General features: G+C 43.8%; 1 protein-coding gene across 1 annotated transcript; it reads right to left on the reverse strand.

Moving 5' to 3' along the window:
• Nucleotides 1–16: 16 nt before the first annotated feature.
• Nucleotides 17–27,283, reverse strand: LOC147893590 (uncharacterized). Its single transcript, XM_087386507.1, has 7 exons — nt 26,920–27,283; nt 26,669–26,767; nt 23,073–23,182; nt 22,461–22,854; nt 1,108–1,210; nt 800–942; nt 17–590 (listed from the first exon to the last, which is right to left on the reverse strand). Exons 1-7 carry the CDS (start codon nt 27,076–27,078, stop codon nt 489–491), a joined length of 1,110 nt encoding a protein of 369 aa, XP_087242633.1. The 5' UTR covers nt 27,079–27,283; the 3' UTR covers nt 17–488.
• Between the last annotated feature and the right edge of the window lie 32 nt (nt 27,284–27,315).

A 27,315-nucleotide genomic window follows, 5' to 3' on the forward strand; every position in this document is an offset into this window, starting at 1 on the left:
CTTTCCCGCATTTCCTTCTCTTCCATATCGCTGTTTTTCCTTTCTAGAGCTGCAATTCTAAGCTTGAGCTCATAAATTTCCTGCTACAAATAATAAATGAGCTTTTGGGGGTCTATCATGCTCCCCCATTTTCCAAGGTTGTAGATTTGTCTTTGCATACAGAGAGGACGTCTTTGAGAAAATATAGGAGAGGGGTGGCGAGGCTGCAACATCAAAGTATGAAGGCTTGCTTGGGGTCAAGGAAAATGTTTTCACCTTAGGAAACTCCATGACTTTGGCCTATGCTGAGACTAACCACCAGGCTGGGCCGAGGGTTCAACCCATCTTGGAGTGAAATACACTTGGTTACTCTTGTACCAACGAAGCCAAAACAAATGAACAAATCTATTAGAGTTCTATACTTTGCATTAGTTACATAATGAAGAATGATCAGCTCGCAAAAGCCAAAAGGGCCATGACTATGACGGTTGCCTTTTATGTATGGTCAATTAGCTAATGGGCTTATAAAATTTGGCATGAATCCAAACACGCTTCATTGGTAGCAGCTTCTGATGATTCTTTAATTCCACGCAGCAAAGTGAAATTTCCCCCTGCATGTTTCCGCATGAGAGTTGTCACAAAGGAGGAACAACTTGCCTTATGCTTCTAGCTAACTAAATAGTACTTTTATGTTGTCCCTTAGCAACTGAAAACAATGGATTGAAGGTACTCCGAAGATCCACACAGCAAAGGAAAATTCCCTCCAGTAAAACTTTCAAATAAAATGACCATTTCAAATTTCTTCAGCATTTAATCTCACCTCCAAAAATCCTTCTTTTGTGAAAAGCTCTCGTAAAACCTCAGGGGTAAAAAAGTAAGAGAGTGTGCCATCACCACGTTGGTAAAGCCGGTCTCCAACTCGTTGAGAACTGGGAAACCTTCGCATTGTCATGTCGTATAATCCTTCAAAGCAACATGCTTGTCATGTGAGTGATGGCTGTTGACAGAAGTCATTATCTTCTACCACAAATCCTCCTAAAGGAATTTTTTAAAGCCCTTCTCTCACAAATGCATTAGATTGTCATCTCAAGTCCTGAATGCTACTTCATCTATCCAGAATTCAGTTACCATAATCACGAAAAAGCAATAGACCCCCTGGTTCAAGGACCGAGAAACATTCCTTGACAACATGTTGCATCTTTTGGGGAGGAATAGAAGACATTGTGAAAATCTGCAAAAACAAGACATACTTGATGACATGAATATAGGCCAAGCCAACCACGAGTACACAGTGTGGCACATCAGAACAGAAGACAAAATACTCAGTGTGAACAAAGTACTCACATGGTGAACAGAAGATAAAATACTCATAATGTGAACAATTACTTAAAAACAAATGCAAAAGATTCATACAAAAACACATTTGTTTGTCTGTTATTCCAACGTAGCCTTGTGCAGGTGTGCTAAAGCCTAACAGAGACTGCATTGAGGAATTAAAAGCCTAGCACCACGTTTAGACATCAGAATTTCAGAAATATACGATTCACCAGAAAACCTAGATGCTATCAGCTTTGATTTCTATTATGAAGCATAATAATTACCTATAGGCATGCACTGAAGTAGACTTGCTGTAAGCTTTGAATTCTAGTATAAAGTGGGCATGCACTGAAAGTAGACTTTCTTCGACAATTGCATAGAATTTGTTTGCAGCCCATGTGCCCATTTATCACTGACACATTCAGTTGTTAGCAAGGCTATGCATGTTGTACTCTAGGAGAAAAATATGATGGATATAATGGTATTAAAGAGATTTAGGATAGTCTTAAGTACTAACACTTCCCATCAGAAAGGACTAAGTTTACCCTCAACGCTGAACAAAGCATGCTTCACTGGTCCACTATCCCTCTTTGTGCCGAGCTTCCATAGTCTTCCCTTTGGATCCCCCACACTTCCCCTAAACATTGCTACAAAGCATATTCCCATGTTTCCGAGGATTTTCTCCATCACATTCCTTGAGTCTTCACTTTGAGCCAATTGTTTTAAACATACACTCAATTTAGCAAGCTCCTGGCATAGTTACCACGGAACGGCGTTCCGACATCCGAAACATCTGGGACGCCATTCTGGACAGAGTAGGAGTAGGAAACACCTGGGACGTTCCTGGAAGCTTCCCAGGCAGGCACACGTTCCAGGTTTTAGGGTTGCACGGGTCGGGGTAAAACTCCCAAACAGCACCTTTTCCTTGCATTGTTGGTGTCGTGGTTTGCTGCTCCTTTTTCCTCCAGCTCATACACTACCTCAGCCCCCTTCCAAGACTCCTTGGGCACTCTCGTCTCAGCCCCTCATCCTCTCTACTCTTTCATCCCCCCCTTCTCTTCACCCTCTCCCCCTTCTCTGGACATGACTATGTTGTACTTAGGACTTAGTACTACCATTCTGCATTTTTTGCATTTTGCATTGGTGTGGATGCTCGTTTAGTAGCTCCACTACGGGGGAAATCTTTTGGCGAGCTTTTTAATGTGAGCTTTTCTATCATTTCCTTTGTTTTTGCGAGCTTTTTTTAGAAATCCATACATGTTTTTGTTATAAGAAAGATGGGGAGGTTAGAAAGAGGGGGAGAGAATATAGGATATGTTCATTTTCATAGCATGTGGGAGGGGTGGAAGAGTGTATACTATGCACAAGGGGGGGGCGGATATGAGTGGCAGTAGGAGGCAAAAAATTATGGAAGATATGTCCATATTCAAAGTAGAAGGGAGGAACTATGGAAGATATGTACATTGTAAAAGTGTATAATTTGAAACTTTTGACCTCATATTTGGATTCCTCGTCGAATTCCGGTCATTTTGAGTACCAACATGACCATATTCCGATAAAAATTGAAAAAATGGTGTTTTTGTCATTTTGGCCTAGCGCAGACTCAAAATAGGCCCAAAACAGGCCAAAATGACAAAAACACCATTTTTTCAATTTTTATCGGAATATGGTCATGTTGGTACTCAAAATGACCGGAATTCGACGAGGAATCCAAATATGAGGTCAAATCTGTCAAATTATACACTTTGAAAATAAACAAATTTCCCACAAGCTCTCCCTTCCCCTTTATATTTAGTAGATGAACATAACTTTCACATTCCTCATCCTCTCTCTCCTCCTTGCACTCCTCTTTGCATACCTTATAAGTTCCCCCTCTACGTTCTCCACTATGATAATGAATATATGTTCCAACTCCCCTCCCCTCCCTTCTCCATGCCACCTTACCCCTTTCCTTTATCTCCCCTCCCCCCCCTCTCTCCTCTTAACTGCAACCACAACCCAAACTTTCAACCCACCCCACTCCATGAACCCCCCCCCCCCCTCTCTCTCTCTTAGGTGAATGAAAAGCTCGCAATATTCATGAAAATTGAAAAAAAGCTCATGACAAAAAGCTCACCAAAAAATCACCCCCCTCCACTACCACAGCTCGTTTAGTAGCTCCACTACCACAGCTCCTTTGTACCAGGTTTTTCACAATCTCATAGACCCATTGGTCTTCCGAAGCCTTTAATAAACTTTCTTTCTTTCTTTCTTTCTCAAGCTTTAAGCTTCAGCCCCCTTCTCTCCACTCTCTCTCTACTCTCTCAGCCCACTCTATCAGCCCCCCCCTTCTATCTGTTAGATATCAATGCTCCACTCTCATGTAACTACGCGGGGACCAGCTAACTCTACTTGTAAGCCCCCCATATGAGGAGAAGGCATTTGAGTAGCTCGGTTATCCGGTAGGTCCTGGTTTACACCAGATGGGGGCCATGTGTGGCCTGATGGCTGGACGGAGTTGGCACACTGCCAACTAGGCTACATGCAAGTGTGGGAAGGCATCCCATGACTGACCGCACTGAGGGTAGATAGAGCTTTTCCCGGGGCAGCCCACTCTTGGGTTGCGGGGCCCGTTTGGAGTCCCAGATGATCCCGGATGGCTGTGGGCGGCCGAACGGCGAACCGTAGGTCAGTTGCTCTATTTTGCGCACCGGTTCTATCGTGTGGTCGATGGCCTATTTCGGGACCGACCCCCAGTCGACCGTTTTGGGCGGACAGGGTTGGTCACCATATTGGGTCTAACCGACTACGACTGGTGGCTATATAAGAGCGAGCTCGTGAAGCCCATTTTATCACTGGCTACAGCAACCCTGATTCCTTAGCATCCAGGTTTCGTCCTAAACAATTTTCAGCTTGCCATCGAAGCTTCTCTCACAGGAGCGCACGGCTGCAAGGCAACGCCATCTATTGTATCAGATCTACAGTAATCAAATTTTTGATTCTCCATACTATCTGGTTTTCTCTCTTGTGTACGAGATCCTGTTATCTGTTGAGCGCAGACATTGTATTGTTTTCTTACATGGTATCAGAGCCTGGACTCTAGCAAGAAGATTTGGTAGTGTGTTTCTGTTTGCGAGCAGATTGTGAAAGATGGTCAGCCCGCAAGACTGCGAATCCCACCGTTCGGCGAAAGCGAAAAGTTGGGCGGCTCTAACTATCCACTCTGGAAGTTCAAGATGAAGACCATCCTAAGCGCATACGAGCTTTGGGACACTGCTACTGGGGTGGATGTGAGGCTAGTTGCGAGACCGGATCCAGCCGATGCAGGACAACAGATAGTACCAACTGCAGATGAGATTCTCGCCTGGACAAGAAGAAATGCAGATGCGCTGTGTTCTATTGTCTGCAGTGTAAGTGATTCCGTCATGGCGTTAATTCAACATGTCACCACAACGGAGGAGGCATGGACGGTCTTGAAAAATCAGTACGAGACCACGAATCAGACGCGGATTCAGAATCTGGAGACTCAACTCGCGAACGAAAAATTATCTGAGTCTGAAGCGGCAAAGAAGTTCATCACCAGGGTGAAGAATCTGCGCGATCAGATGACTACGATTGGCATCACCATCACCAGCGAGAATCTAGTACGAAGGTGCATACGGATTCTCCCACCAAAGTACGACGGTCTTGTTACGGCGCTAAATACACAGAACAAAAATCCGCCTCTCAACTTTAAGAATTTCAGCGCGATGCTTCTGGAGGAGGAGATGCGTCAAAAGACGAGGACTAGAGAAGATACGGCCTTCTACGTTGGATCAAAGAAAGGTAAGGGTAAGGACTCTGGTAACCCATCTTCTTCTGATGATAAAAAGAGAAAGAAGAAGATCAAGTGCTTCTATTGCAACAAGGCAGGGCACAAGCAGAATGAGTGCCGGAAGAAGATTGCAAATGAGAAGAACGCAGTAAAGAAAGAGTCCAGCAACAGCGCGCAAGCAGTACCAGTAGAGCTGTTCGTAGCAATTAAGGAGATTTGCACGGAGGCAGTTCATGTACCTGCGGATGAACCTTGGATCATTGGCAGTGGTGCATCGCGCCACATGACCAGTTGGAAGGATTGGTATACCTCTCTACAGATGGTAGGGAATGACATCCTGGTAGCAGTCGGCAATGATGCAAAATGTCCAGCAAAAGGAAAAGGTACGATTGCTCTCAAGTCAGATGGAGTTGTAAAATAGTTGTCCGATGTTCTTTATGTGCCAGATATCAAGAGGAACTTGTTGTCCATTTCTGCGATCACGGATCAGGACCTCAAAGTTCAATTCGATAAGAATGGTACACAATCCTGGATCTTCAAGGGAAGGTCGTTGGTAAAGGTACACGGCGCAACAACATCTACAAACTCTCAGCTTTCAGTGCTCGAGCCGATGTGAAGAACACTAAGCTGTGACATGAGAGGTTTGGTCATCTAAACCTTAGTTCTTTGAAGGAGATGCATAAAAGTCGAATGATTGCAGACCTACTAGAAATTTCAGATCTGCCCGATGTATGTGAAGCTTGCATGATGGGCAAGCAGCATCGGCATCCCTTTCCTAAAGAGGCCAACAGGGCAAAGGCTGCTCTAGAGCTCATTCACACGGACCTCCGCGGAAAGATGGAGACGGAAGCTTTGGGTGGTTCCTACTACTTCATGACGCTGATCGCGACGACTACAGTAGGGCAGTTTACATCCTGAATCGTAACGACACGAAGGTTGTGAATGGGATGACTCCACTGCAGTCCTTTTTTTGTAAGAAACCTTCAGCTGCACATTTCAGAGTTTTTGGATGTGACTGTTTTGTTCATGTCCCTGATGCTACCAAGACCAAATGGAAACCGAAGAGCCGAAAGTGTATTTTCTTGGGCTACAGTGAAGAGGTGAAGGGTTACCGTCTCTATAACCCTGTTACCAAGAAGGTAATAGTAAGTCGCGATGTGGTCTTCTAAGAACAGCCGCATCAATTGGAGGAGGATAACTTCTTTCCCGGATAACCAGGACCAGGATATCCATCCAGTACCACCACCAATAGCAGACCGAACTCCCCCAACGGTGCTTGGGAGGATTCAAGATAAAGAAGATAAAGAAGACCCTGCAGAACCACAACGGCAACGGCCATTCCCGAAGTGGGTAAAGCAGCTTTTGGACGACAGAGAACCTCCAGCCATTGAGGAGGAACCATCCGAACACCGCCGGTCCAAAAGATTAGAGGAGCAAAGGACGCAGGAACACTTCGTCAACTATGCTTTGATGACAGAGGTGATCCGTGCTGATGAACCCAAGTGTCTTGAAGAGGCACAGGGTAATGATAGGTGGATGGAGGCTATGCACTCGGAGTATGGCTCCATAATGAAGAACAACACTTGGGACCTTATGAATCGACCACCAAAACGCAAGGTAATCGACACCAAGTGCGTATACAAGACCAAGTACAAGTCCGACGGCACGTTGGATAAGTACAAGGCTCGGCTCGTGGCAAAAGGATTCGCACAGGTACATGGTTTTGATTATCAAGATACTTTTGCTCCCACAGCTCGACTAACCACAATTCGCAGTGTTTTGCTTTAGTTGCCCAAGGAAGTTGGCCCGTGTTTCAGATGGATGTAAAATCCGCCTTTCTAAATGGAGATCTCAAGGAGGAGGTATACGTGGAACAACCACCAGGTTTTGAGATCCCCGGTTCAGAAGGTAAAGTCTGTAAACTGAAGAAGGTACTTTACGGACCGAAACAGGTCCCACGAGCGTGGTACCAGCGGATTGATGCCTACTTTCTGCAAAACGGGTTCAGGAGGAGCCCATCTAATGCAAATTTGTATATCTTCAGAGGAGGCACGTGTATGATCGTGGTCCTTTATGTGGACGACCTTGTCATAACAGGGAACCATGAAGAGAAGATCTCGTAGACAGCATTTGCTAGGAAGAGAGTTTGAAATGACAGACCTCGGACTGATGCATTTCTGTTTGGGGATTGAAGTTTGGCAAGAGCCGAAACAGATCTTCATTTCATAGCTGAAGTATGCTGGAGAGATACTGAAGGCATTTGGCATGGCTGAGTGCAAGACAGTTGGTACCTCTATGGAGGTTGACGTGAAGCTCTCAAACGAGGATTCATCACCACTGGTGGACGAAGCAAAGTACAGAAGACTTGTGGGCAGTTTGATTTACTTGTGCAACACACGGCTGGACATCAGCTTTGCGACTGGTATACTAAGCAGGTTTTCCAATAAGCCCCGCAAGAACCATTGGAGGACAGGGATGCGGGTGCTGAAATACATCAAAGGCACACTTGATTATGGCATTACTTATACCAAGGGCAACATCTTGACCGGATTCTGTGACTCGGAATGGGCAGGAGACGTGGACAGCAGAAGATCAGTGATAGGTTACTGTTTCTTACTTGGATCTGGAGCTGTGTCATGGGTCAGCAAGAAGCAACCTACAATTGCTCTTTCTTCTACCGAGGCTGAGTACAAATCAGCATGCTTTGCTTCTTGCGAGGCAGTGTGGTTGAGGAGGATTTTGGGAGACATGGGTGCAGTGCAGAACAAGCCTACGCAGTTGTCATGTGACAATTAGAGTTGCATGGCGATTGCAAAGAACCCTGTGTTCCACGCTCGCACAAAACACATTGAGATTCAATATCACTTTGTACGCGAGCTCATCATGGATGGAGAGGTCGACTTGGTGTACTGTCCGACTACAGAGAATGCTGCGGACATATTCACGAAGGCTCTTGGAAGAGACTTGCTGGAGAGGCATCTTCATCGACTTGGCATTGGACCGAAAAAGTAAGTTCACTTGCGGGTGGACATTGAGGGGGCGTGGTAGATATCAATGCTCCACTCTCGTGTAACTACGCGGGAACCAGCTAACTCTACTTGTAAGCCCCCCATATGAGAAGAAGGCATTTGAGTAGCTCGGTTATCTCGTAGGTCCTGGTTTACACCAGATGGGGACCATGTGTGGCCTGATGGCTGGACCGAGTTGGCACACTGCCAACTAGGCTACATGCAAGTGCGGGAAGGCATCCCATGACTGACCGCACTGAGGGTAGACAGAGCTTTTCTCGGGGCAGCCCACTCTCGGGTTGCGGGGCCTGTTTGGAGTCCCAGATGATCCCGGATGGCTGTGGGCCGAACGGCGAATCGTAGGTCAGTTGCTCTATTTTGCGCACCGGTTCTATCGTGTGGTCGGTGGCCTATTTTGGGACCGACCCCCAATCGACCGTTTTGGGCGGACAGGGTCGGTCACCATATTGGGTCTAGCCGACTACGACTGGTGGCTATATAAGAGCCAGCCCGTGAAGCCCATTTTATCACTAGCTACAGCAACCCTGATTCCTTAGCATCCGTCCTCTACTATTTCCAGCTTGCCATCGAAGCTTCTTTCACAGGAGCGCACGGCTGGGAGGCAGCGCCATCCATTGTATCAGATCTACAGTAATCAAATTTTTTATTCTCCATACTATCTGGTTTTCTCTCTTGCGTACGAGATCCTGTTATCTGTTGAGCACAGACGTTGTATTGTTTTCTTACACTATCCACTCTCCTCTTCTCTCAGCCCATTCTCTCCCCCTTCTAAGTTCTCTCAGCTCACTGTATCAGCCCCCCTTTCTAACTTTTCTAAAAATGTCTTTAAAAGTCTAAAGCTGAAATGGAAAGTTTAGAGATACTAAAAGTGGTTTAACTTTCATAATTTGGTATATTTCAATATGAATTGATGATGTGTCATATGACATGGTATTCCGATCCCCCCTTCCCGGAGCATTCCCATTGCCGGCACCGGAGTTTATGGAACGTTGGTAACGATGGCTCATGGTGCACTCAACAAAACCTGAAGAGCACTTGCTTGGGGAGCTTTCCCATAGGCGCCTAACTTTGCACCCTACTCCCAAGACTTTTACTCACTACCTACTAGCCTAAATTATTAACCACCCCGAAAACATTGCCTTTTCTTGCAGTTATGTATGTTTAACTGCTCCATTTGAATGTTGGATACAAGCCACATACGCAGCATGGCAGTATGGGCTGCCATGGAAACAGCCAAAAAGCAACACAGCAGAGATGGACAGACGAGTGAACTATCATGCAAGGCAGCTACCTCAATAAACAAGCCACACATTCATGATCCAAGCACAGTTTTCATATGAATGTGTCTTCTCTATTGAGCAGCTTGGATCATTAAAAGTTGCCACTTCAAATAGCCAGAAAATTGGGTGCATGCATGAAGCAGCATGTGTGCACATGCGTGCAATCTTTCTAGCTGTAGTTTGGACATGCGTGCAATCTTTCTAACCGTGTGCACATGCGTGCAATCTTTCTAACTGTAGTTTGGACATGGTGATATAACATATCAAACAGATAATGAGTTCTTTTGTGTTGGAACTGGTAATTGGAGCTATATAACCAATGATACAGATCTACTGCTGGCTGCCTTGGGTGAGGTTAAAAGCCTATGAGGTTGACTAGGTGAGATGAGCAGCCCAAGGAAAAAGAGCTGAGAATGCAACGAGGAACGTGTGAAGCCTTCTTCTGCAAAGACTTGTGGCTTTCTCTTACCTTAAAAATTGCTTCTTTATAGGTCATGCCCCTATACCCATAGGATGCGTCAATTTTACGAGCAAAAACCTATGAGCAGGTTTATCCGAGCGTGTTTTTCAAGAGATTTTTAAAAATGTTTTTCTTTAGGAAACATGGTTTTTATACTTTTATTTTCACTAGAACTAGATCCCTTTATCATAAAAATATACAGACTAGTCACTCATTCATTTTTACACAACATAATTTTCTTATTTAGAGACATCCCTTTGTACCCCTGTTATTACCTTAAAAAAGTGTTGATTCCTTTAAGAAACATTCCTCATAATCACTCTCAATGTAATAATACTATGCATATATAATTACTTATTAACACATTTATATCATATGGCAATATCTTTTTAGTGTTTTTATAGCATATTTATGGACATGTTTCTAAAGAAGTTTAAATTACTATAAATAAGTATTAACTTAGGCTTATATATCACTCTCATAAAATACATGTAATATTTAATACTATATATGGAAGATTTTCCAAAATATAACTCCATACATGTGCTCAAATGGGGTGTTCCGATCAATTTGAGTGGTTGAATGACTATATTTGGACATTGGATATGAAAGTTATGTCACTTTTAAAAGTGCTGTCCAAGGTAGTTTCGCCAGCGAAACTACTTTGGGAGACTTGCTTCAAAGGGGTTTCGCTGGCGAAACTACCTGGATGGCTTGCTTCAATGAGTTTTTTTTGAAGAAACTCTTTCATGAAGATAGGTTGAGAGAGGGTTTTCAATGTCACCCCCTATTAAGTAAAAGTTGTAAGAAGGATCATAAGGGAATTTTCATAGAGAAGTCTACTCTACATGTGGGTTTCTTCAAAATCCATCCCATTATGCTCTCACCATTCCTACAAATTCACCTAAAGATTTTTGTATAAAATAGGCATTGCTATAATACTTTGCATATTTCTAAGTGAAACTATGTTTTCTTCTAATGGATTTTTGCCATATTTATGCATAGTTGGAAGCTTTTTTTTTCCTTCGCTCGGACGCTCGGAAGATTTCGCTCAGAAAATGCTCGTCCCCATACCCATAGCGGCCTGCAGATGTAACTCTAAAGCGATATGACTCTAGAGAGCGTTTATAGAAGGTGTCTTAAGAAAAGCCATCATCCTTTTGTACAAGCAAGATCACCTAGTTTCATTGTGGGAAAACCTACTGTATGAACACTTTTGGAGGAAGCAAAAGTGTGACTCTCATTGTGGTGGACAGTGTCACATGCATCCCTGCACTTGGGTGCAATGTGACACACTGGCTACATCGACAAGTGCGTAATAGTTCCCTAATAGGAGATTTTGTCATATGTTGTGACCCCTTGTTCAGGGACAGTCAAGCACAAGCTACGTAAGTCAATCTCTAAGCCTTAAGTCAAGTATTCTTGTTCACTGGGTACAAGCTTAGTCTGCAGCACTCCAACACTATTCTCTCCTCTTGGATATAGGCCCAAAAGAGGCTCTGAATATGTTGTTTGCTGCTCCAGAAGATAAGTAATGAGGCTCCAAAGCCTCCATTTTATAGGGCAAGGATGCCTCCCATATGGACCAACCAGCAGCCCCAAAAACTGACCCACAGTGGGGTCTACTGGCCTGACTCAGCAGGCCCCATGGGCTCACAAAAACTAGGCCTCTTCAGGGCCATTTGCAGGGCTGACCTGCCACGTGGCATTGCACCACTGGCCAGGTCCCTACTCCCTCAGATCCAGGGCCTACTGCAGGCCTCTCACCTGCCCATAGCCCTCGCCATCTGCCCTGCAACCTTCTCCATGCAAGCGCCTGCCTGCTGCGGCATCCCTGCCTCTTGCCAGGCCTTTACCAGCCCTGTAAAGCCACATAGGCACTTGTGTGCATCTGTACTTGCTGGAAACCCTGCACAATCAGGCTGCTGCAGGTCCCTGATGTCCACATGTCTGCTCCGTGCTGCCCTCAGCCTTTATTGTCTCAATGATGCCCACATGGCAGCTAGTCTAATGCCCATGTGGCAAACTCTCAAACCCTCAGTTATGCTCTCCTCATATGGGGGCTTACAGATAGGGAGGTGACTTGACTCACCGACACATCTTGGCTCAATACCAACTCGTCGATGTAGACGATCCAACAGCTCCCTTGTCGCCCTGAGTCTTCAAGTCCTGTCGAAGAATCCCCCTCTGCTTCAGCAACACCAGCCAAGCACCCATATGACTCCAGGCACTCGTCACTGTCCATCACACCTTCACAAAGGATCCTGACTCCTCTTCTAACCAATCCTCAATGTCTGACATTCTGACAGTCACACCGGGGTCCACATATCTAACCTTAATAGCACACAGAGTGGCCACCAAGAAAAGTTCTCCTACCGCCACTTCAGCCGACTCCTTTGACTCTGAGATGGCACCCTTCTTCTGATCAACTTCTTTGTTTTGCAATCATTCACAAAATGTCTTGGCTCATGGCAGTAGAAGCACTTCCTCTCTCTTTCTCTTCTTCTTGTTGTCTTCATCTGAAGAGTCCGCTCCGTCATCATATTTGGGCTTGCTTTTACTAGGCTTACTCTTGCCCTTGCCTTTTCTCCTGTCCTCAACTATCAGCCTGATTGCTGGTTCCCCCACATCTATGGATGGAAAGATCATCATGATAGTCCCTTGATACCGAGGATTCAGCGCAGCAGACTTTGATGCTCGTTTCCGCATACCTCGCCACCCAGTGACGCTAGTTTTTCCAGACCTTGCTACTGAGTTGCGGCCGATAGTCAGGGACCTGGGTTCTCACTTTGGCTGGGTGATGCATGACACTTTCGTCGACGCGGTTGCTACGGCAGGAGCTCCCAGAGTCCGTGTGGTTGTGGCAGACCCTGCGTCCCTCCCTGCAGTGATTGAGATCGTGACAGATGCTGGCAACATTACTCAGAGCATGGTAGTCACAGGACAGCCAGGCCAGTGCCTGAGGTGTCACGGCTTTGGGCACCTGGCTACTACTTGTCCACGCTTCTCCAGCTCCTCTCGGCCCCCCCCGGCCCCCCCCCTCAGCCCCCTCCCCCTCCCTCCGGGCAGCCACGTCAGGAAGAGCAGAGGCAGCCGGAGTCCGGTCCAGAGGTGGCTGGCGGCTGGACCGAGGTCAGAAGCCTTGTCATCCTTATATGTACCGTTGTACCTGTTTTCTCGAGCTTCTTGCTACAACAGTCATGGAACCATCTCCTTAAAAGTCATCGGCACCGCCCTTTGCCCCGCAGTCATAATTGCCACAAAACTACTATAGCTTCGGGGGAACATTCCCAGTAACAGCCTTGCCATCTTGGTTGAACTCATCCTTTGACCAGCTGCCGGCAGTTGATCCCACACCACCTTCATCTTAGTGATGTGTTCTTGTACCGATTTCATACTCAATTGTAGTACAGCTCTGTCTCAAGGTCCAAGATTCTTGCCTCATTGTTGAGCTCATACATATGTGAAGAGAGTGGGAGAGAAGTAAGGAGTCTCACTTGCAGCTTTCTCACATACTCAAAGGGGAAATACACACAAAGGTGAAGGCTGAAAACAGTTTTTCTCTTCTTAGTTGTGAAAGCCAAAAGAACTCTCTCTCTTAGTACAAAAGGAATAGATGAACCCTATATGTGGGTCTCAAACCAAACTCAGCTAACTTAGGTGGCATACTGAGCCGCTAACTAAAGTACATAAAGATAGTTGTCATCCAACTATTATTCATGGGCCACCGGTGTACCAACCGCATCTGCAGCTAACAAGTCAATGACATAAATGCACAACGGTTACCTTGGCATATCACGACTGTAGCTCGATATCTCAACACTCCCCCTCGAGCTCAATCCCAATTCCTGCACACCAAGCAAGTCTCTGAACTTGCGCAGCTTCTCTGCGTCCAATGCCTTCGTGAATTTGTCAGCTACCTGGTCCTCTGTGCTGACATAAACCAGATCAATCAAACCTACTAAAACCTTCTCCCGCACATAGTGATAATGCACCTCAATGTGCTTTGTTCTAGCATGATAGACTGGGTTATTTGCCACGTATATACTGCTTATGTTATCACAATAAATAACAACTGGTCCATATGTAGACTGATGCATATCATAAAGTACCTTGTGCAACCAAGCTACCTCACATGCAGCCATTGCTGCACCCTTGTATTCAGCCTCTGTGCTCGACAAGGCAACTGTAGGCTGTTTCTTGCTGCTCCAAGTGACTGCAGCACTCCCAAAAGAAAACACATATCCACTAGTAGATCGTCTATCAGAAATACTACCAGCCCAATCAGCATCAATATATCCATGCAACTGTATCTGAACCCCAGCCTCATAAAATAGTTCATACTGTAATGTGGACTTCACATACCTCAGTATGTGTCTAGCCGCATCCAAATGCGGTTTCCTTGGAGCCTGCATAAACTGACTTACCAACCCAACACCATAGCTCAAATCTGACCTGGTAATAGTCACATAAATCAAACTCCCTACTATGCATCTGTACATAGTAGGGTCTTCCAGAAGCTCACCTGCATTTGCGCTCAACTTCACATTTTGCTCCAAAGGAACTGAAATAGGCTTACAGCCTGTCATCCCATATTTGGACAATATGTCCAATCCATACTGCCTCTGCAAGAGCCATATCCCACTTGTGGATCTAATCACCTCAATGCCCAAGAAATAACGCAGCTCTCCCAAATCCTTCATCTCAAACTTTTGCTTCAATAGCTTCAATAGCATTTTCACCTAAAGGATATCTTCATCACTATCACCTGTGATGATCAAATCATCAACATAAATGACGAGCAGCATAATGCCTTTCTTTGTTTTTCTCACATAAAGTGAGAAATCTGCCTTGAAAATCTGAAAGCCAATAGTGACAAGATACTATCCTATCTTGTCAGACCATGCTCTGGGTGCTTGCTTCAAGCCATACAAGGCTTTCTTCAACCTGTAAACAAACTCAAGATGAACAGCATGCACATAACCTGGTGGATTCTCCATATAGACCTCTTCTTGCAAATCACCATGCAAGAAGGCATTCTTTACATCCATCTGATGTAAAGACCATCCCTTTGATGCAGCCATAGCAATGACTGCTCTTACAATTGCCATCCTTGCAACCGGACTGAATGTTTCTGCATAATCAATGCCATATGTCTGTGCATACCCCTTGACAACTAATCTTGCCTTGTATCTGCTCACAGAACCATCTGCATTGTGCTTCATCTTATAAACCCACTTGCAACCAATTGCATTCTTGTCTTTAGACAAAGGCACCAATTCCCATGTAGCATTTGCTTCCATTTCTTCATCCATGGCATTCTCCCATTTTTCTTTTCCCATGGCTTGCTCAAAAGAAGTAAGTTCTGATTCGTGTATCACTTTGACCATATAAACATAGTGAATGGCTGTAAATCCATCATATTTCAGCCTATCCACAGGATACTTAACTCTGATAGACCTGCGTAAAATAGGCTTACTACCAGGTGCTCTCAAAACATCCCTTGTTTTCCTTACTCTAAGTATAACAACAAAAGAAATATCTAACTCATCATCAAGACTCTGTTCTGAGCCACTGGATTCACCATCCACATAAGAGTAACCTGCATTCACATCAACCATGAGCTGATCTACTTTCTCTTTTCCCATTCGTAATACTTGCATACCACTATCTGCATTGCTTTGAGGAGATTCTCCTGATCTCAATCTGCCTGTCCATGACGAAGTATGTGAACCAATGCTATAGGACACTACAAGTCTACTAATATTTTGTGATTGATACTGTGAATTTTGTGCAGCATTACCATTTTGTGCATCTACATCATCAATCACATTTACTGATTTATACCAGCAGCTCATCTCATCAAAAACATATCTGCTCACTGTAAACTTACGAGTAGAAGGGTTATAGCATCTATACCCTTTCTGCTGCTGAGAATAACCAATAAAGATGCACTTCTCAGCTTTTGGATCCAACTTGGATCTCAACTCATTTGACACATGAACATAGGCAATGTAACCAAAAACTTTCAAATGAGAAATATCTGGTTTCCTATCAGTGTACCTCTTCTCTGGCGTCATGCCATGTATTGCTGCAATGGAAGTCCTGTTCATTATGTAGACTGCTGTAGCAGCTGCTTCAGCCCAATAATAATATGGCAGGTCTTTCTCGTTAAGCATGACACGAGATACCTCTCCAATATGCCTGTTTTTTCTTTCTGCAAGTCTATTTTGTTGTGGGGTATGACTGCATGAATATTGTTGCTTTATGCCATGCTCCTGCAGGAACCTTGCAAACTCATTTAAGAGATACTCTTCCCCTTCATCTGACCTTAGGCATTTTATTTGCAGGCTTGTTTCTTTCTCAACCATAGCTTTAAAAGCTTTGAAATGTCCAAACACTTCACTTTTCTACTGTAGTCATCAATAAAAGTGACAAAATAATGACAGCCTCTAATAGATGCAGCTTTAGTAGTCCACACATCAGAGTGGATTAATTCCAATGACCTTTTCCTCTCTTGAACATGTCTAGGAAATGGTTTCCTTACCTATTTTTCAAATTGACAGACTTCACATATCTTATGCATTTCTACAACCTTGAACTTAGGCAATCCTGCAGCACTATTTTGAACCTACATTAATTTAAGTCGCTGTACATTAACATGACTAATGTGTTTATGCCAGATATCAATATCTGTAACTACACCGGTCCCATGCGCAAACATTGCTGCACTCACTTTAGGCATGTCCGCATCCAACGTAAACATCATGCCTTTCTTCCCTTTTGCTATCAAGCAATCTTTATTTTTCATATCCTCAACAAAGCATCCATGAGGATTAAATCTAACCTGCAAGCCCTGCTCAACCATTTGACCAACAGAAACCAGGTTCTTGGTGATATTCGGGACATGAAATACATCAGACATGTATTTCTTTTTTTCATCCTGCATAGACAAAGAAATTTTACCAATCTGCACAATAGGATGTGCAGTATCATCACCAATCTCCACAAATCCTGGTCTTTCCATTTTCCTTGCATCCTGCATCCATTCTGCATGACCTGTCATGTGGTTTGACGCACCTGAGTCAACATACCACACATTATTGCTTTCTTCTGCACTTGTCACAGAATTGGTCATGTGCTGCACCATAAACAAATGCTCATTTCTGTCATCACCCTATCTACTATAGGATGCATAATTGCCTTGCTGCAATTTTTCATTCATGATATCATTCTGCTTTTTGTAGCAGTCTTTAGCCATATGACCCATTTTACCACAGTAGTAGCATTCAACATTGTTGTTTGCATTTTGGCCTCTCTGCCATCCACCACGACCTCTTTGGCTCCCCCTGCCTCTAAAGTTACCACGTCCTCCTTCATAGGACTGATTTTCTTGAATTTGCTGCATATTCTGATTTCTGCCACGGCCTGCTCTGCCTCTGCCTCTGCCTCTGCCTCTTCCAGCATTTGAGTAGAAGACAGTTTCTTTTGAAGTTCCTCCTGAAGAAGATACACCACCATTTCTCTGCTCTTCAGATATTAGAAGAGCAGCATTTGAGTAGAAGACAGTTTCTTTTGAAGTTCCTCTTGAAGAAGATGCACCACCATTTCTCTGCTCTTCAGAAATTAGAAGAGCAATCAACATCTCAAAATCAAAAAAAATTTCACGGACGGTAATGGATATCCGGAATTGTGCATAATCCTTTCCTAGATCATTCAAGGTCACAGAAACTAAATCATCGTCTTCCACTGGCGACCCAATGGAAGCAAGTACATCTGTAATCTTCTTCACCTTCATGTGGTAGTCATTCATGCTCATTTTTTCTCTCTGTACATTATCAAACTCCTGCTTGAGCTGCATTTTCCTGACTTGCGTATTTGTGCTGTACATTTTTGTCAAAGTATTCCACGCCTCCTTCGACGTGCTTGCATCCTGAATATGCACAATCATAGAATCTGAAATACTGATAGACAGTCAATACATAACTTTTCTGACTCTCTCATGCCATCCTTTAAATGCCTGCAACTCTTATTGATTGGGAACATTAGGAATAACTGATTCTTGTTTAGCTCCAGTAATGAACTCCCAATAGCCTTTTTCCTTAAGGAAATTCGTCATTCTAAACTTCCATGCTTGGAAGTTGTTCTTGTCAAGCTTTTCAGTGACTATCTATAAAAGAGCATCAGACACTATTACAGAACACTGCAAAAATATTCTGACACTGCAAAACACACAACTTCCGTCTCACAAGGACAAATCTGCAAAACTGACGAAAGTAATATTTGACCACACAATCACTTCCTAGTGACGATTTTGCATCAATAGACAATAAAAATGATTCTGTCACTCCCAATATCTCTGTGCACAGGCATACGATGCAATTTCTACGGTAACTTTTCACCGATCTACAGAACAGTGGTCGCACAACAAAAAACATGACACTTTTCTGAGTGCCTGCGAAAAACTTCCGCCACCGAAACGGGCCTCGAAATGGCCTCGAATCATATACTACCCTCTCGCCACACCGCGAAAGGCGTCCCAATCTGAGACAATGCACTCTTGCACTTTTCGGCTGTGCTACCTGCAGAGATTTGCTCTCAAACTCGAAAAAGGAAAGCAACACTGATCCTCTTACCAAGAACTCGAAAAAGGAAAGCAACACTGATCCTCTTACCAAGACACCGCGAACTTGGTTTGCTTCCTTGAGCTCCTTACCACGAACCGAGCTCTGATACCACTTACCACGAACCGAGCTCTGATACCATGTGAAGAGAGTGGAAGAGAAGTAAGGAGTCTCACTTGCAGCTTTCTCACATACACAAAGGGGGAATACACACAAAGGTGGAGACTGAAAACAGTTTTCCTCTTCTTAGTTGTGAAAGCCAAAAGAACTCTCTCTTTTAGTACAGAAGGAATAGATGAACCCTATATGTGGGTCTCAAACCAAACTCAGCTAACCTAGGTGACATACTAACTAAGCCACTAACTAGAGTACATAAAGATAGCTGTCATCCAACTATTATTCATGGGCGATGTACCAACCGCATCTGCAGCTAACAAGTCGGTGACATAAATGCACAACGGTCACCCTGGCATATCATGAGTGGAGCTCGATATCTCAACAACATATCCCTCAATGTCGTCTAAGCCTCAAAAGAAGTGTCTGCCATCTGAATATGTGGTAGTACCATATCCGCTGTCGTACCTACAATGATAGCCAAGGCTTCCGCATTCTAGATATGCCATGCTCTCACTAGTATGGCGTCCACTGGCATTGTCACCGCCGCCAAGGTTGATGTAGCAAAGGTAGTTACAATAGCCTGAGGTATTAGCTCCATCCCCGTCACAATCCCCCATGACTCCCTCAACACCAAGTGGCCCCGAGCCTTCATTTTCCACAACGTCGAGCTTGCATGTCTCCCAAAATTTGGAATCTAGTTTTTATTGGCCATGATAATGAACTGAAAGAGGAAAAGGGTTTTAGAGTGTCGTACACCTGTCTGAACCTGAGCCTCCCACCTAGGTACAATCGTTCAAGCACCTACCTGAACCTAAGCCTCCCGCCTTTGTACAATCCTTCAGACACCAAAGCTAATTCCTCAGAGCAATGAATCAAGGTCGTCCTTCGGCAAGGTCCTTGCCTTCAAGCACCACTTCCCGAGAACTTCCGTCAGGGCTCTGATACCATGTTAGAAAACTGAAATCCCATCAGAGAATATCCCGCAGAGCGGAAGACTGATAGATTAGCCCGAGAATTACACACAAAAGTGTTTCACGATCGAATCAAGCTTCATAACCATGTGTGTACTTCACAACAATTCATGTGTGCGCAGACTAGCAAATAGACTATGCTCAGAGACAAATATAGAAGCAACTCTTATATATTTCCATCAATTCACAAACTACACAAGATATAATACCAAAAGGTTCTCCTACTTAATGCCTGGAACCAGCATATGTAGACTCTCCATCCATCCCTCCACCGGAACCTCAGCCTAGGTGGGCAGCTTCTCCAAGCTGTCTGCAGCACTCCAACACTCTTCTCTTCTCCTGGATGTACGCCCAGAAGAGGCTGCTCCTTGCTGCTTGCTGTTTGCTGCTCCAGAAGATAAGTAATGAGGCTCCAAAGCCTCCCTATTATAGGGCAAGGATGCCCCCCATATGGACCGACTAGCAGCCCCAAAAACTGACCCACTGTGGGCTGGCTGACCCAGCAACCCCCCCATGGGCTCACAAAACTAGGCCCCTTCAGGGCCATTTGCAGGGCTGACCTGCCACGTGGCATTATGCCACTGGCCAGGGCCCTACTGCCTCAGATCCAGGGCCTATTGCAGGCCTCTCACCTGCCCATAGCCCTCGCCATCTGCCCCGCATCCTTCTTCATGCAGGCACCTGCCTGCTGCAACATCCCTGCCTCCTGCCAGGGCTTTACCAGCCCCGTACAGCTACGTACCCTTATGTACTGATGCACCATCTGTACTTGCTGGAAACCCTGCGCAATCAGGCTGCTGCAGGTCCCTGATGTCCACATGTCTGCTCCGTACTGCCTTCACCACCAGGAGCTCCACGACTTGCCAGGTACTCCTCTTGTGTATGCTATGAGGTGCTGCCCTTGTGGCAGCTCCTCTCCATTTCCTTTATTATCTGAATGATGCCCACGTGGCAGCCAGTCTGCTCCCCATGTGGCAACCTCTCAAACCCTCGATTCACCCCCCTCCCCCCCCCTGCTCTCCTCATATGGGGGCGGGGAGGTGACTTGACATGTAGACCTGTCACATCAATGGACTTATAGGCCTGCAAGGCATTTCGACACTTGACGGCCTCTTTGGGGTCCTATCAATCTGATATGTGCAAGCTGGAAGTTCTCATAAGTATCAAACCATAACATGGAAACTTGATAATGTTAAATATAAATGGAAATTTTTAATACACACATTGGTGAGGATGACCTTTTCTTTATGGTTGGGAAAGGTGCATATCAAAATTCATCAAACTCTTTTTCCTCATCTTCCCTCTCACAAGATTGGAACAGCTTCAGGGATGCTGTCCAAATGGTTGTGTCAGATTCTGTGGCAATGAAGAGTTGTAGGTGCTTGCGTCCACCCGTATGATTTGCTCCTCATACTGCAAAAAGATGTTGTCATTACGCCAGTCGTGTATGAGCCTGGACATTCACAAGAAGGGCCTACCTAGGATGGCTTCATATCCCAACTGCTGGGTAAATTCCATGATTACGAACCTGACGGGGTACGTGAAACCGAACACTTTGATTTAATACCGGTGGTGAGAAAAAAAGAGCTTATTATCCCAAAAAGGGGAAGAAAAAGTATTGATAGAGCTAGTAGAAAAATGACTCATTGCTTCGGGGCTGTGGGCGAGGGTGTGGGTGTGCATGTCTATCAAACAACTACCCTCTTATCAATGCATTACTTGATCATTACCCCAAAAAACAGCATTTTAGGAGCTCTGGCCCAGCATTAAATCAATCAAATGTAGCCCAAACTATGGATAAGAAACTGCTCATGTTTAAGTTGATTTGCCTATGAAAGTTGTGATAATTAAACTTTTAAGGGTAGGACCAATGCCCATCCATGAAACATGATGGGAAATTATTTGATGGTGCTTCCCCTTCGAAAAATCGATAAGAATTTTAACGATAGCTTGAATCATTCATTGCAGATGGTTAGAGAGGTGGTGTGTGAAGATGTTGTTGCCAAGGAGCGTGTTTGATTTGAAGACAAGTCATTGTGGATATCAGTTGTCAAATATTCTAGACCATAGCCTTTTATTTGCTCCAGGTCTTTGAATGTTTATATGACATCATTTGCTTCACACCCTTTATGGGAAATGGGATGTGGGATCATTGCTATCTTTACTCCTGAGCGGCACAAGATTGTCAAAAGGATTGTTTTCAGACCTGAAGCCAACATTCTCTTTTGATTGAACCCTCTGATAACATAATTGCTTGACGCCAAGTCAAACCCCCAAGGATGACAGATGGCAGGGAAGCATTTGATGTCCAGAACAATAACATGTAGCACTGCAATGTGTTATTGCTTGTCACATTAGATTCATAGAGGTGATTAACGAGGGCATCAGAGTAAATCTTCCACAAGCCATAAATACTTCTCATGGCTCCAAATTAGGAGAGAGGCATACCCCTCCAAAGTTTGCTAAAGCATATAGGAAACTTCACAGAAGATCCAAAAGTTCACCTCTTGATCAGCCTTGATGAACTTCCTACTGCCTCAGAAATAAGCAAATCATGAAGTAGAATATGTGCAATAGCATTTACATGATGATCCTTTAAGGTGCTAAGTATTTCAAGCCTATTTCAGAAATTTAAAAATTTCCAGGATATAAGGTATCCCATTAACCCAGCTCACAACCCCAACAGCCCACATAACAAGGAAAAGCAATGCAACGGTCTAACAATGCCAGCACAAGAAGAAAGAACAGAGGTCATGGCAAAACTTATAATTAAAGTCGATGAAAAACTGCCAATGCCTTTGATTAAACTACCAAGGAATGCACAAAAACATAATAACTTTGGTAAAAAGTGCAATTTAGAATATATGTAAATGGGTGTGACGTAATTCACCATCATCACAATGTTCATCCCACCAACACAGCAAGAGTGTTTCTTGATGTCGACATTTGAAAAATCAGACTGCCCAGCATCGCTGCCATCCTCAGCAATAACATCTCCAATCAGAGAATGATAGGTTCCTGAAGTAGTAGACTTCCATTCTTCTAAGCCAATGTGTGTAGGTGACATAACCACATCTTGCTCTCTATCATCCAATCTGGCCTTGAATTTTGAGCACAGACTACAATGAAGCCAGTCTGGAAGATTTTCTGTGCACACATCGCAATAGAAAGGGATAAACTGACAATGTTCACGTTGAAGATTGGTGTTCCTCACTAATTCTTGTGCCCTCTTCAATGCAGATTCACTACAGTCGCACGCATAGACTATTGCTTTGCTGTTTGCTCTGGCAAAGGTAAACTTTCATCAATAAGATACTGCATAGACCGCACAAGCTAGGAATCCTCAACCTTGAACATATCTATTGAAAAAAAACAGACTCCATAATTTGTCCGAAGTAGATAAAAAGAAGACTGTCCCATAATTCATGATTTTTTTGAAACCCAGGAAGAGGATGGTGGAGGGGCAAAGGGGCGTGGGATTAAAGGTGGGTGAGAAGATTACCGCAAAACAGGAAGCACGGAGCTTCCAGTCCCACAACCAACCTCTAGCACTTTCAATGCTCTTTCTGCAGCTAGTAACTCAGGAAACTCTTTTACCAAATATCTGCGTTCCTGTTGCACAGGCCAATTAGACAGGCACCTCTGCACTGAGAATAGAAGAAAACCACAGCTTATAAAGAAGAGTAAATCATGGATCCGAAACTGTGCCTATTTTCTAGCCACCCAACAAAAAGGATCATCATGAAAGCTTCATGAGGGACATTTAAAGAAATCACTGCACGTTCTTGCCTTAAAACAGATAAAAGCAGTGTGCTGCCTAATAGGCTTGTGCTGCCTAGTAGGCTTGATCTACTTCATGCCTACGAACATTTGAGTGCTTGTGGATCAACTGGTTAGAATTCCAGACAGTCAAGATAGCTACTTTGAGCACTCTACTCTTCTGAAGACTCGGTCCAAAGGCATGTAGTCCTAAATTGTAAAAATGACATAAGGATGAGAGTTGAGCCTCATTTTACAAAATAAATCTAAATAAATTTATTAGCCACATTCAACAATATAATATTAAAAACGCTAGACAATAGCATATATCTAGAAGAATCCAGGAACATGCCTAAATTCATCCTGTAAAAACACAACATATCGTGCAGTTTCAATCTCATAACAGTCACAAGGTTGAAAACAATAAACTCATTACGCATAGCAGGGACTAGCTACTATGCATCCCCACCGATGTCATCAGCACCTAACACTGGGTGTAGACCATAGTATAAACATAGGCTCTCACACACAATATCCACACACCCATTGACAATGAATGCCATGTTGAGCACAATATTCAAGAAAACAGTGAAGGAGTATATTCCCCACCATTGTCACTTCGAGGTCACTTCTCAATGCCTTGATTAGTTTCCCAGTTTGTCTTTCAACAAGTTTATGATATTGTTAAAAAATAGTAAAAGCTGCTTCTGATTTATGATGTAAAAGATAAACATGATTTTTTTTTTTTAATATCAATGAATGTAATAAAGTATCGATGCCGACAATGAGATGGAGGAAAAGGGCCACTTATGTCAGTGTGGATAAGCTCAAATAAATCTTGGGAAGAAGGCGCGTCGGATGACACAATGGCCTTTGGCAATGCTTGCCCAATGCTCAGTGTTTACAAATACCAATATTTAAGGATGGTTTAAGACGAGGAGCATCCACTTATACAAAGATCTTCGTATTGAGTTTCTGCTAGCACTCCGAGATGAAGGGCCACTCAATGACTCAATATACTAATGATATTTTATATCTTGCATTGTGGTGTGTACATATGGAATATAGCCAAGGCATAATAGGCTTATAGCCTAGGCCTTGGCCTGTACATATAATGCTATTATGCGTTAGCATGAATCATGATACACAGTTTGAATATCGCAACTTCGAGAGTAAAAATTAAAACTCAATTCTTTGACTAATTACTCATAACCAATTATTCCTAACTCACAAATGTCAAGACTCAACGGAATCAAGTTTCACACAGGTGAAACACTCCGTGCAAAATAATCAAACAAACACATAATTATCCCAAGTGCATTCACGGGTTTCGCAAAGCATTTTGGGGGTGAGCTATTCTAGACTTTCAAACTCCTGAAATGCATTTTTCAAGAACTTGGCAGGGTTCCTCTCAAGTCCTTTTTTTCCGATTACATTCTGAGGCATATATATACCTTTGTAAGACTAGAATATATCCACTCATAAAATTCAGATTTTTGTTGTTCTAAAGTCCAAAAATCTACAATGAAAATAAATGAGAAAAAAAGAAACATAAGAAAAATGAGCTAACATAAAAATAAATTTTAAAAAAACCAAAAGGTAGACATATCTAGCAAGCAAAGCGACACTTATGTCATAGTTAGTGCCCAAGCATAAGAAGCTATACTGGGTTTCTAAAGACCCAACGGAGTCTCTTATCAAAAGTCTCGAGGAATATGTCAAAAGTCTCTGTCATTGGCCTTCGTTGGGCATTCTGATAAGGGAATATACCATGAGTTACCCGGTACCTCTACCAAACTAGTTAACTTGCCATTGTACGCTTTTCTAGGAGAGCTGTTAAGAATTCATACTCATCCTAGAGAGGCGGACCTATGGAAAAGCCCACTCCACAGCCAAAGGGAGACAACAACACATCCAACCTTGCATCATAATTAGGCTCTTCACGGCATCAAAGAACCTCCAAGTTTGTCTTGCTTCTCAAAGCTAACATATGAGCAATGCAAAGCCAATTTACAACCTCAGTAACCCAATCAACTCCTAAAGCTGTCTATCTTCACTGCATTAAGCATTCTGTCAACCATTGGACAAGAAGGAGCTCTGCAGCATGGCACATTTGGAGAGCCAGATGCACTGAGGCTCTGGAGGGTTCTCAGGTTCACCCTTCTCAGATCTTGGCCAGTACTTGGACAGATACGGTACACACTCTGATGGCCATTTGGGCGACCATGCAAGGATCATCTCGAGCAGCCTCCTCCAAGAGAGTTACTTTTCTCAGAGATTGGAGAGACTCTCCCTTCCTTGCTTAGACTTCTACAGGGTTGACTTGGCATTTTCAGCCTCATCCTTGGTTTCTTTCTACCTCATTCCTCTGAGGTGTTTTCATTACATGCTTAGCATGTTGTATTTCCGCACAGAGCTTGCTCTAGCGAGCTTCTTTCTTACTTAATAGAAGTCTCCTTTTTGCAAAAAAAAAAAAACAAGAAATTCTGGGAGGCTTTCCTGCTCGTTAGCTCTTATTGGCATGTGCCACTATCGGAGCAGATTGAAAGTATTGTTCATCGAGACAAGGAAAACACTGTAAAGATACTGGTGATGGGAGGTGGAAGAGGAGAGAAGGAGACCAAAGGAGGAGTGGGTGGGGGGGGGGACGGGCGCGGGGGTGGGGGGGGTGGGGGTGTTGTTGTGGGTGTGGGGGAGGGGGGGGGAGCAGAGTAGGGAGTCGGGAGAGTACAGTGACTGAGAAGTAAGGAGCAAGACGCTCAAAGTAGATTCCATATCAAACGTAAGTGCAATGCATGAAAGGGGCACATAGATGGTCACCTCACTCTCATTTATAGACATCTCGAGCCAAAACATGGTTAGCACCCAGTACATTGACCAGCTGGTTGCTAAAAGACACGACCATTAGAGAATCTGATTGCCAAGGAAACGATCTAGATGCAAAAACAATGACTAAGCGTATTGTTGCAACTACGTCCATGCAGATTACTAGAATAAGCATCCATACAGATCAAGAAGTTGCAAGGGCATTGCTTGCAGTACGTGCCTGATCGATCAATGTCTTAGCATGTTGATCTATACCGATGCCTGTTCTTGGTAATAGCATGTGCCTCTGGAAACCAGATTGATCAATGTCCGAGCATTTTGACCTATATTTGATGCCCTATCTTGGTAATCGACTTGTCTTATGACTATACGCATGCCCTAGCATTTTGATTGATTGCTTGTTCCATGATGAAACTTATGTAACTATACATTTTATTGTGTCACTGGTTGGGAATTAGCGAATGTGCTTCATTTGGTGGTGAAAGAGGAAATGTAGAATAATAACACACAAACCTTGAAAAAGGCATGCTTTCCATGGCGCTCGTGGAATTTTTCCCAAGCTTCAGTCGTGCAGATTTCTGTTGCAATATAGATGTCTGGAGTTTCCAAACCCTGCAGCAAAGTATATTGTAACCATTTAATCCATTTTTTTTTTCTAAGTAACTGAAGCCCATGTGTACAGCTAACGAACAAAAGTTTATATATGATAACAGGAATTCATAGTTTTCCAAGAAACCACAGTCGCAGTGCAGCAGCTAACGAACCTCCTTTAAAAGGTGATGCTCTACTTCATTTCGCAGATCTTCCCATAGGAAATCTTGGCAGTAATAAGCGCTTGCTATGGGGGGTCTTGATGTATTGGGACCCTGGAGATGATTTTCGAATTGGGCTCGATTTTGGGTACCGTCTCTGATATCGGCCATTTAAATGTGTCTTAAGGAACGAAAGTAATGGGTCTTCAGACTGCCTATTATTGCCACTGCCGTCTACAAATAATCCAAAGACACTAAACTAGTGTATACACAGAAAAGAATTTTTGGCCTGCTCCTCAAGGACCTTACGAGAAGAGAAATTTGGCGCTTTTTTTTTTCCCAAAAAAGAGAAAAGGTGGTAATTGGCCTGCCACGAGGAGGCCTTAGTGAAGGCAACTCTCAGTAGAA

The sequence above is a fragment of the Dipteris shenzhenensis genome, chromosome 15 (genome assembly GCF_047967505.1).
Source record: "Dipteris shenzhenensis isolate YYH24624 ecotype China chromosome 15, Dip_SZ_1.0, whole genome shotgun sequence".
NCBI lineage: Eukaryota > Viridiplantae > Streptophyta > Polypodiopsida > Gleicheniales > Dipteridaceae > Dipteris > Dipteris shenzhenensis.

Excerpts from the sequence above, each read along its gene's own strand:
- LOC147893590 (XM_087386507.1), bottom strand. The coding sequence starts at position 27,078 with ATGGCCGATATCAGAGACGGTACCCAAAATCGAGCCCAATTCGAAAAT. Across the intron at positions 23,183-26,668 it reads GAAAGCATGCCTTTTTCAAG|GAACGCAGATATTTGGTAAA; the intron begins GTTTGTGTGTTA and ends CCTGTGCAACAG. Across the intron at positions 943-1,107 it reads ATTGCTTTTTCGTGATTATG|GATTATACGACATGACAATG; the intron begins GTAACTGAATTC and ends GTTGCTTTGAAG.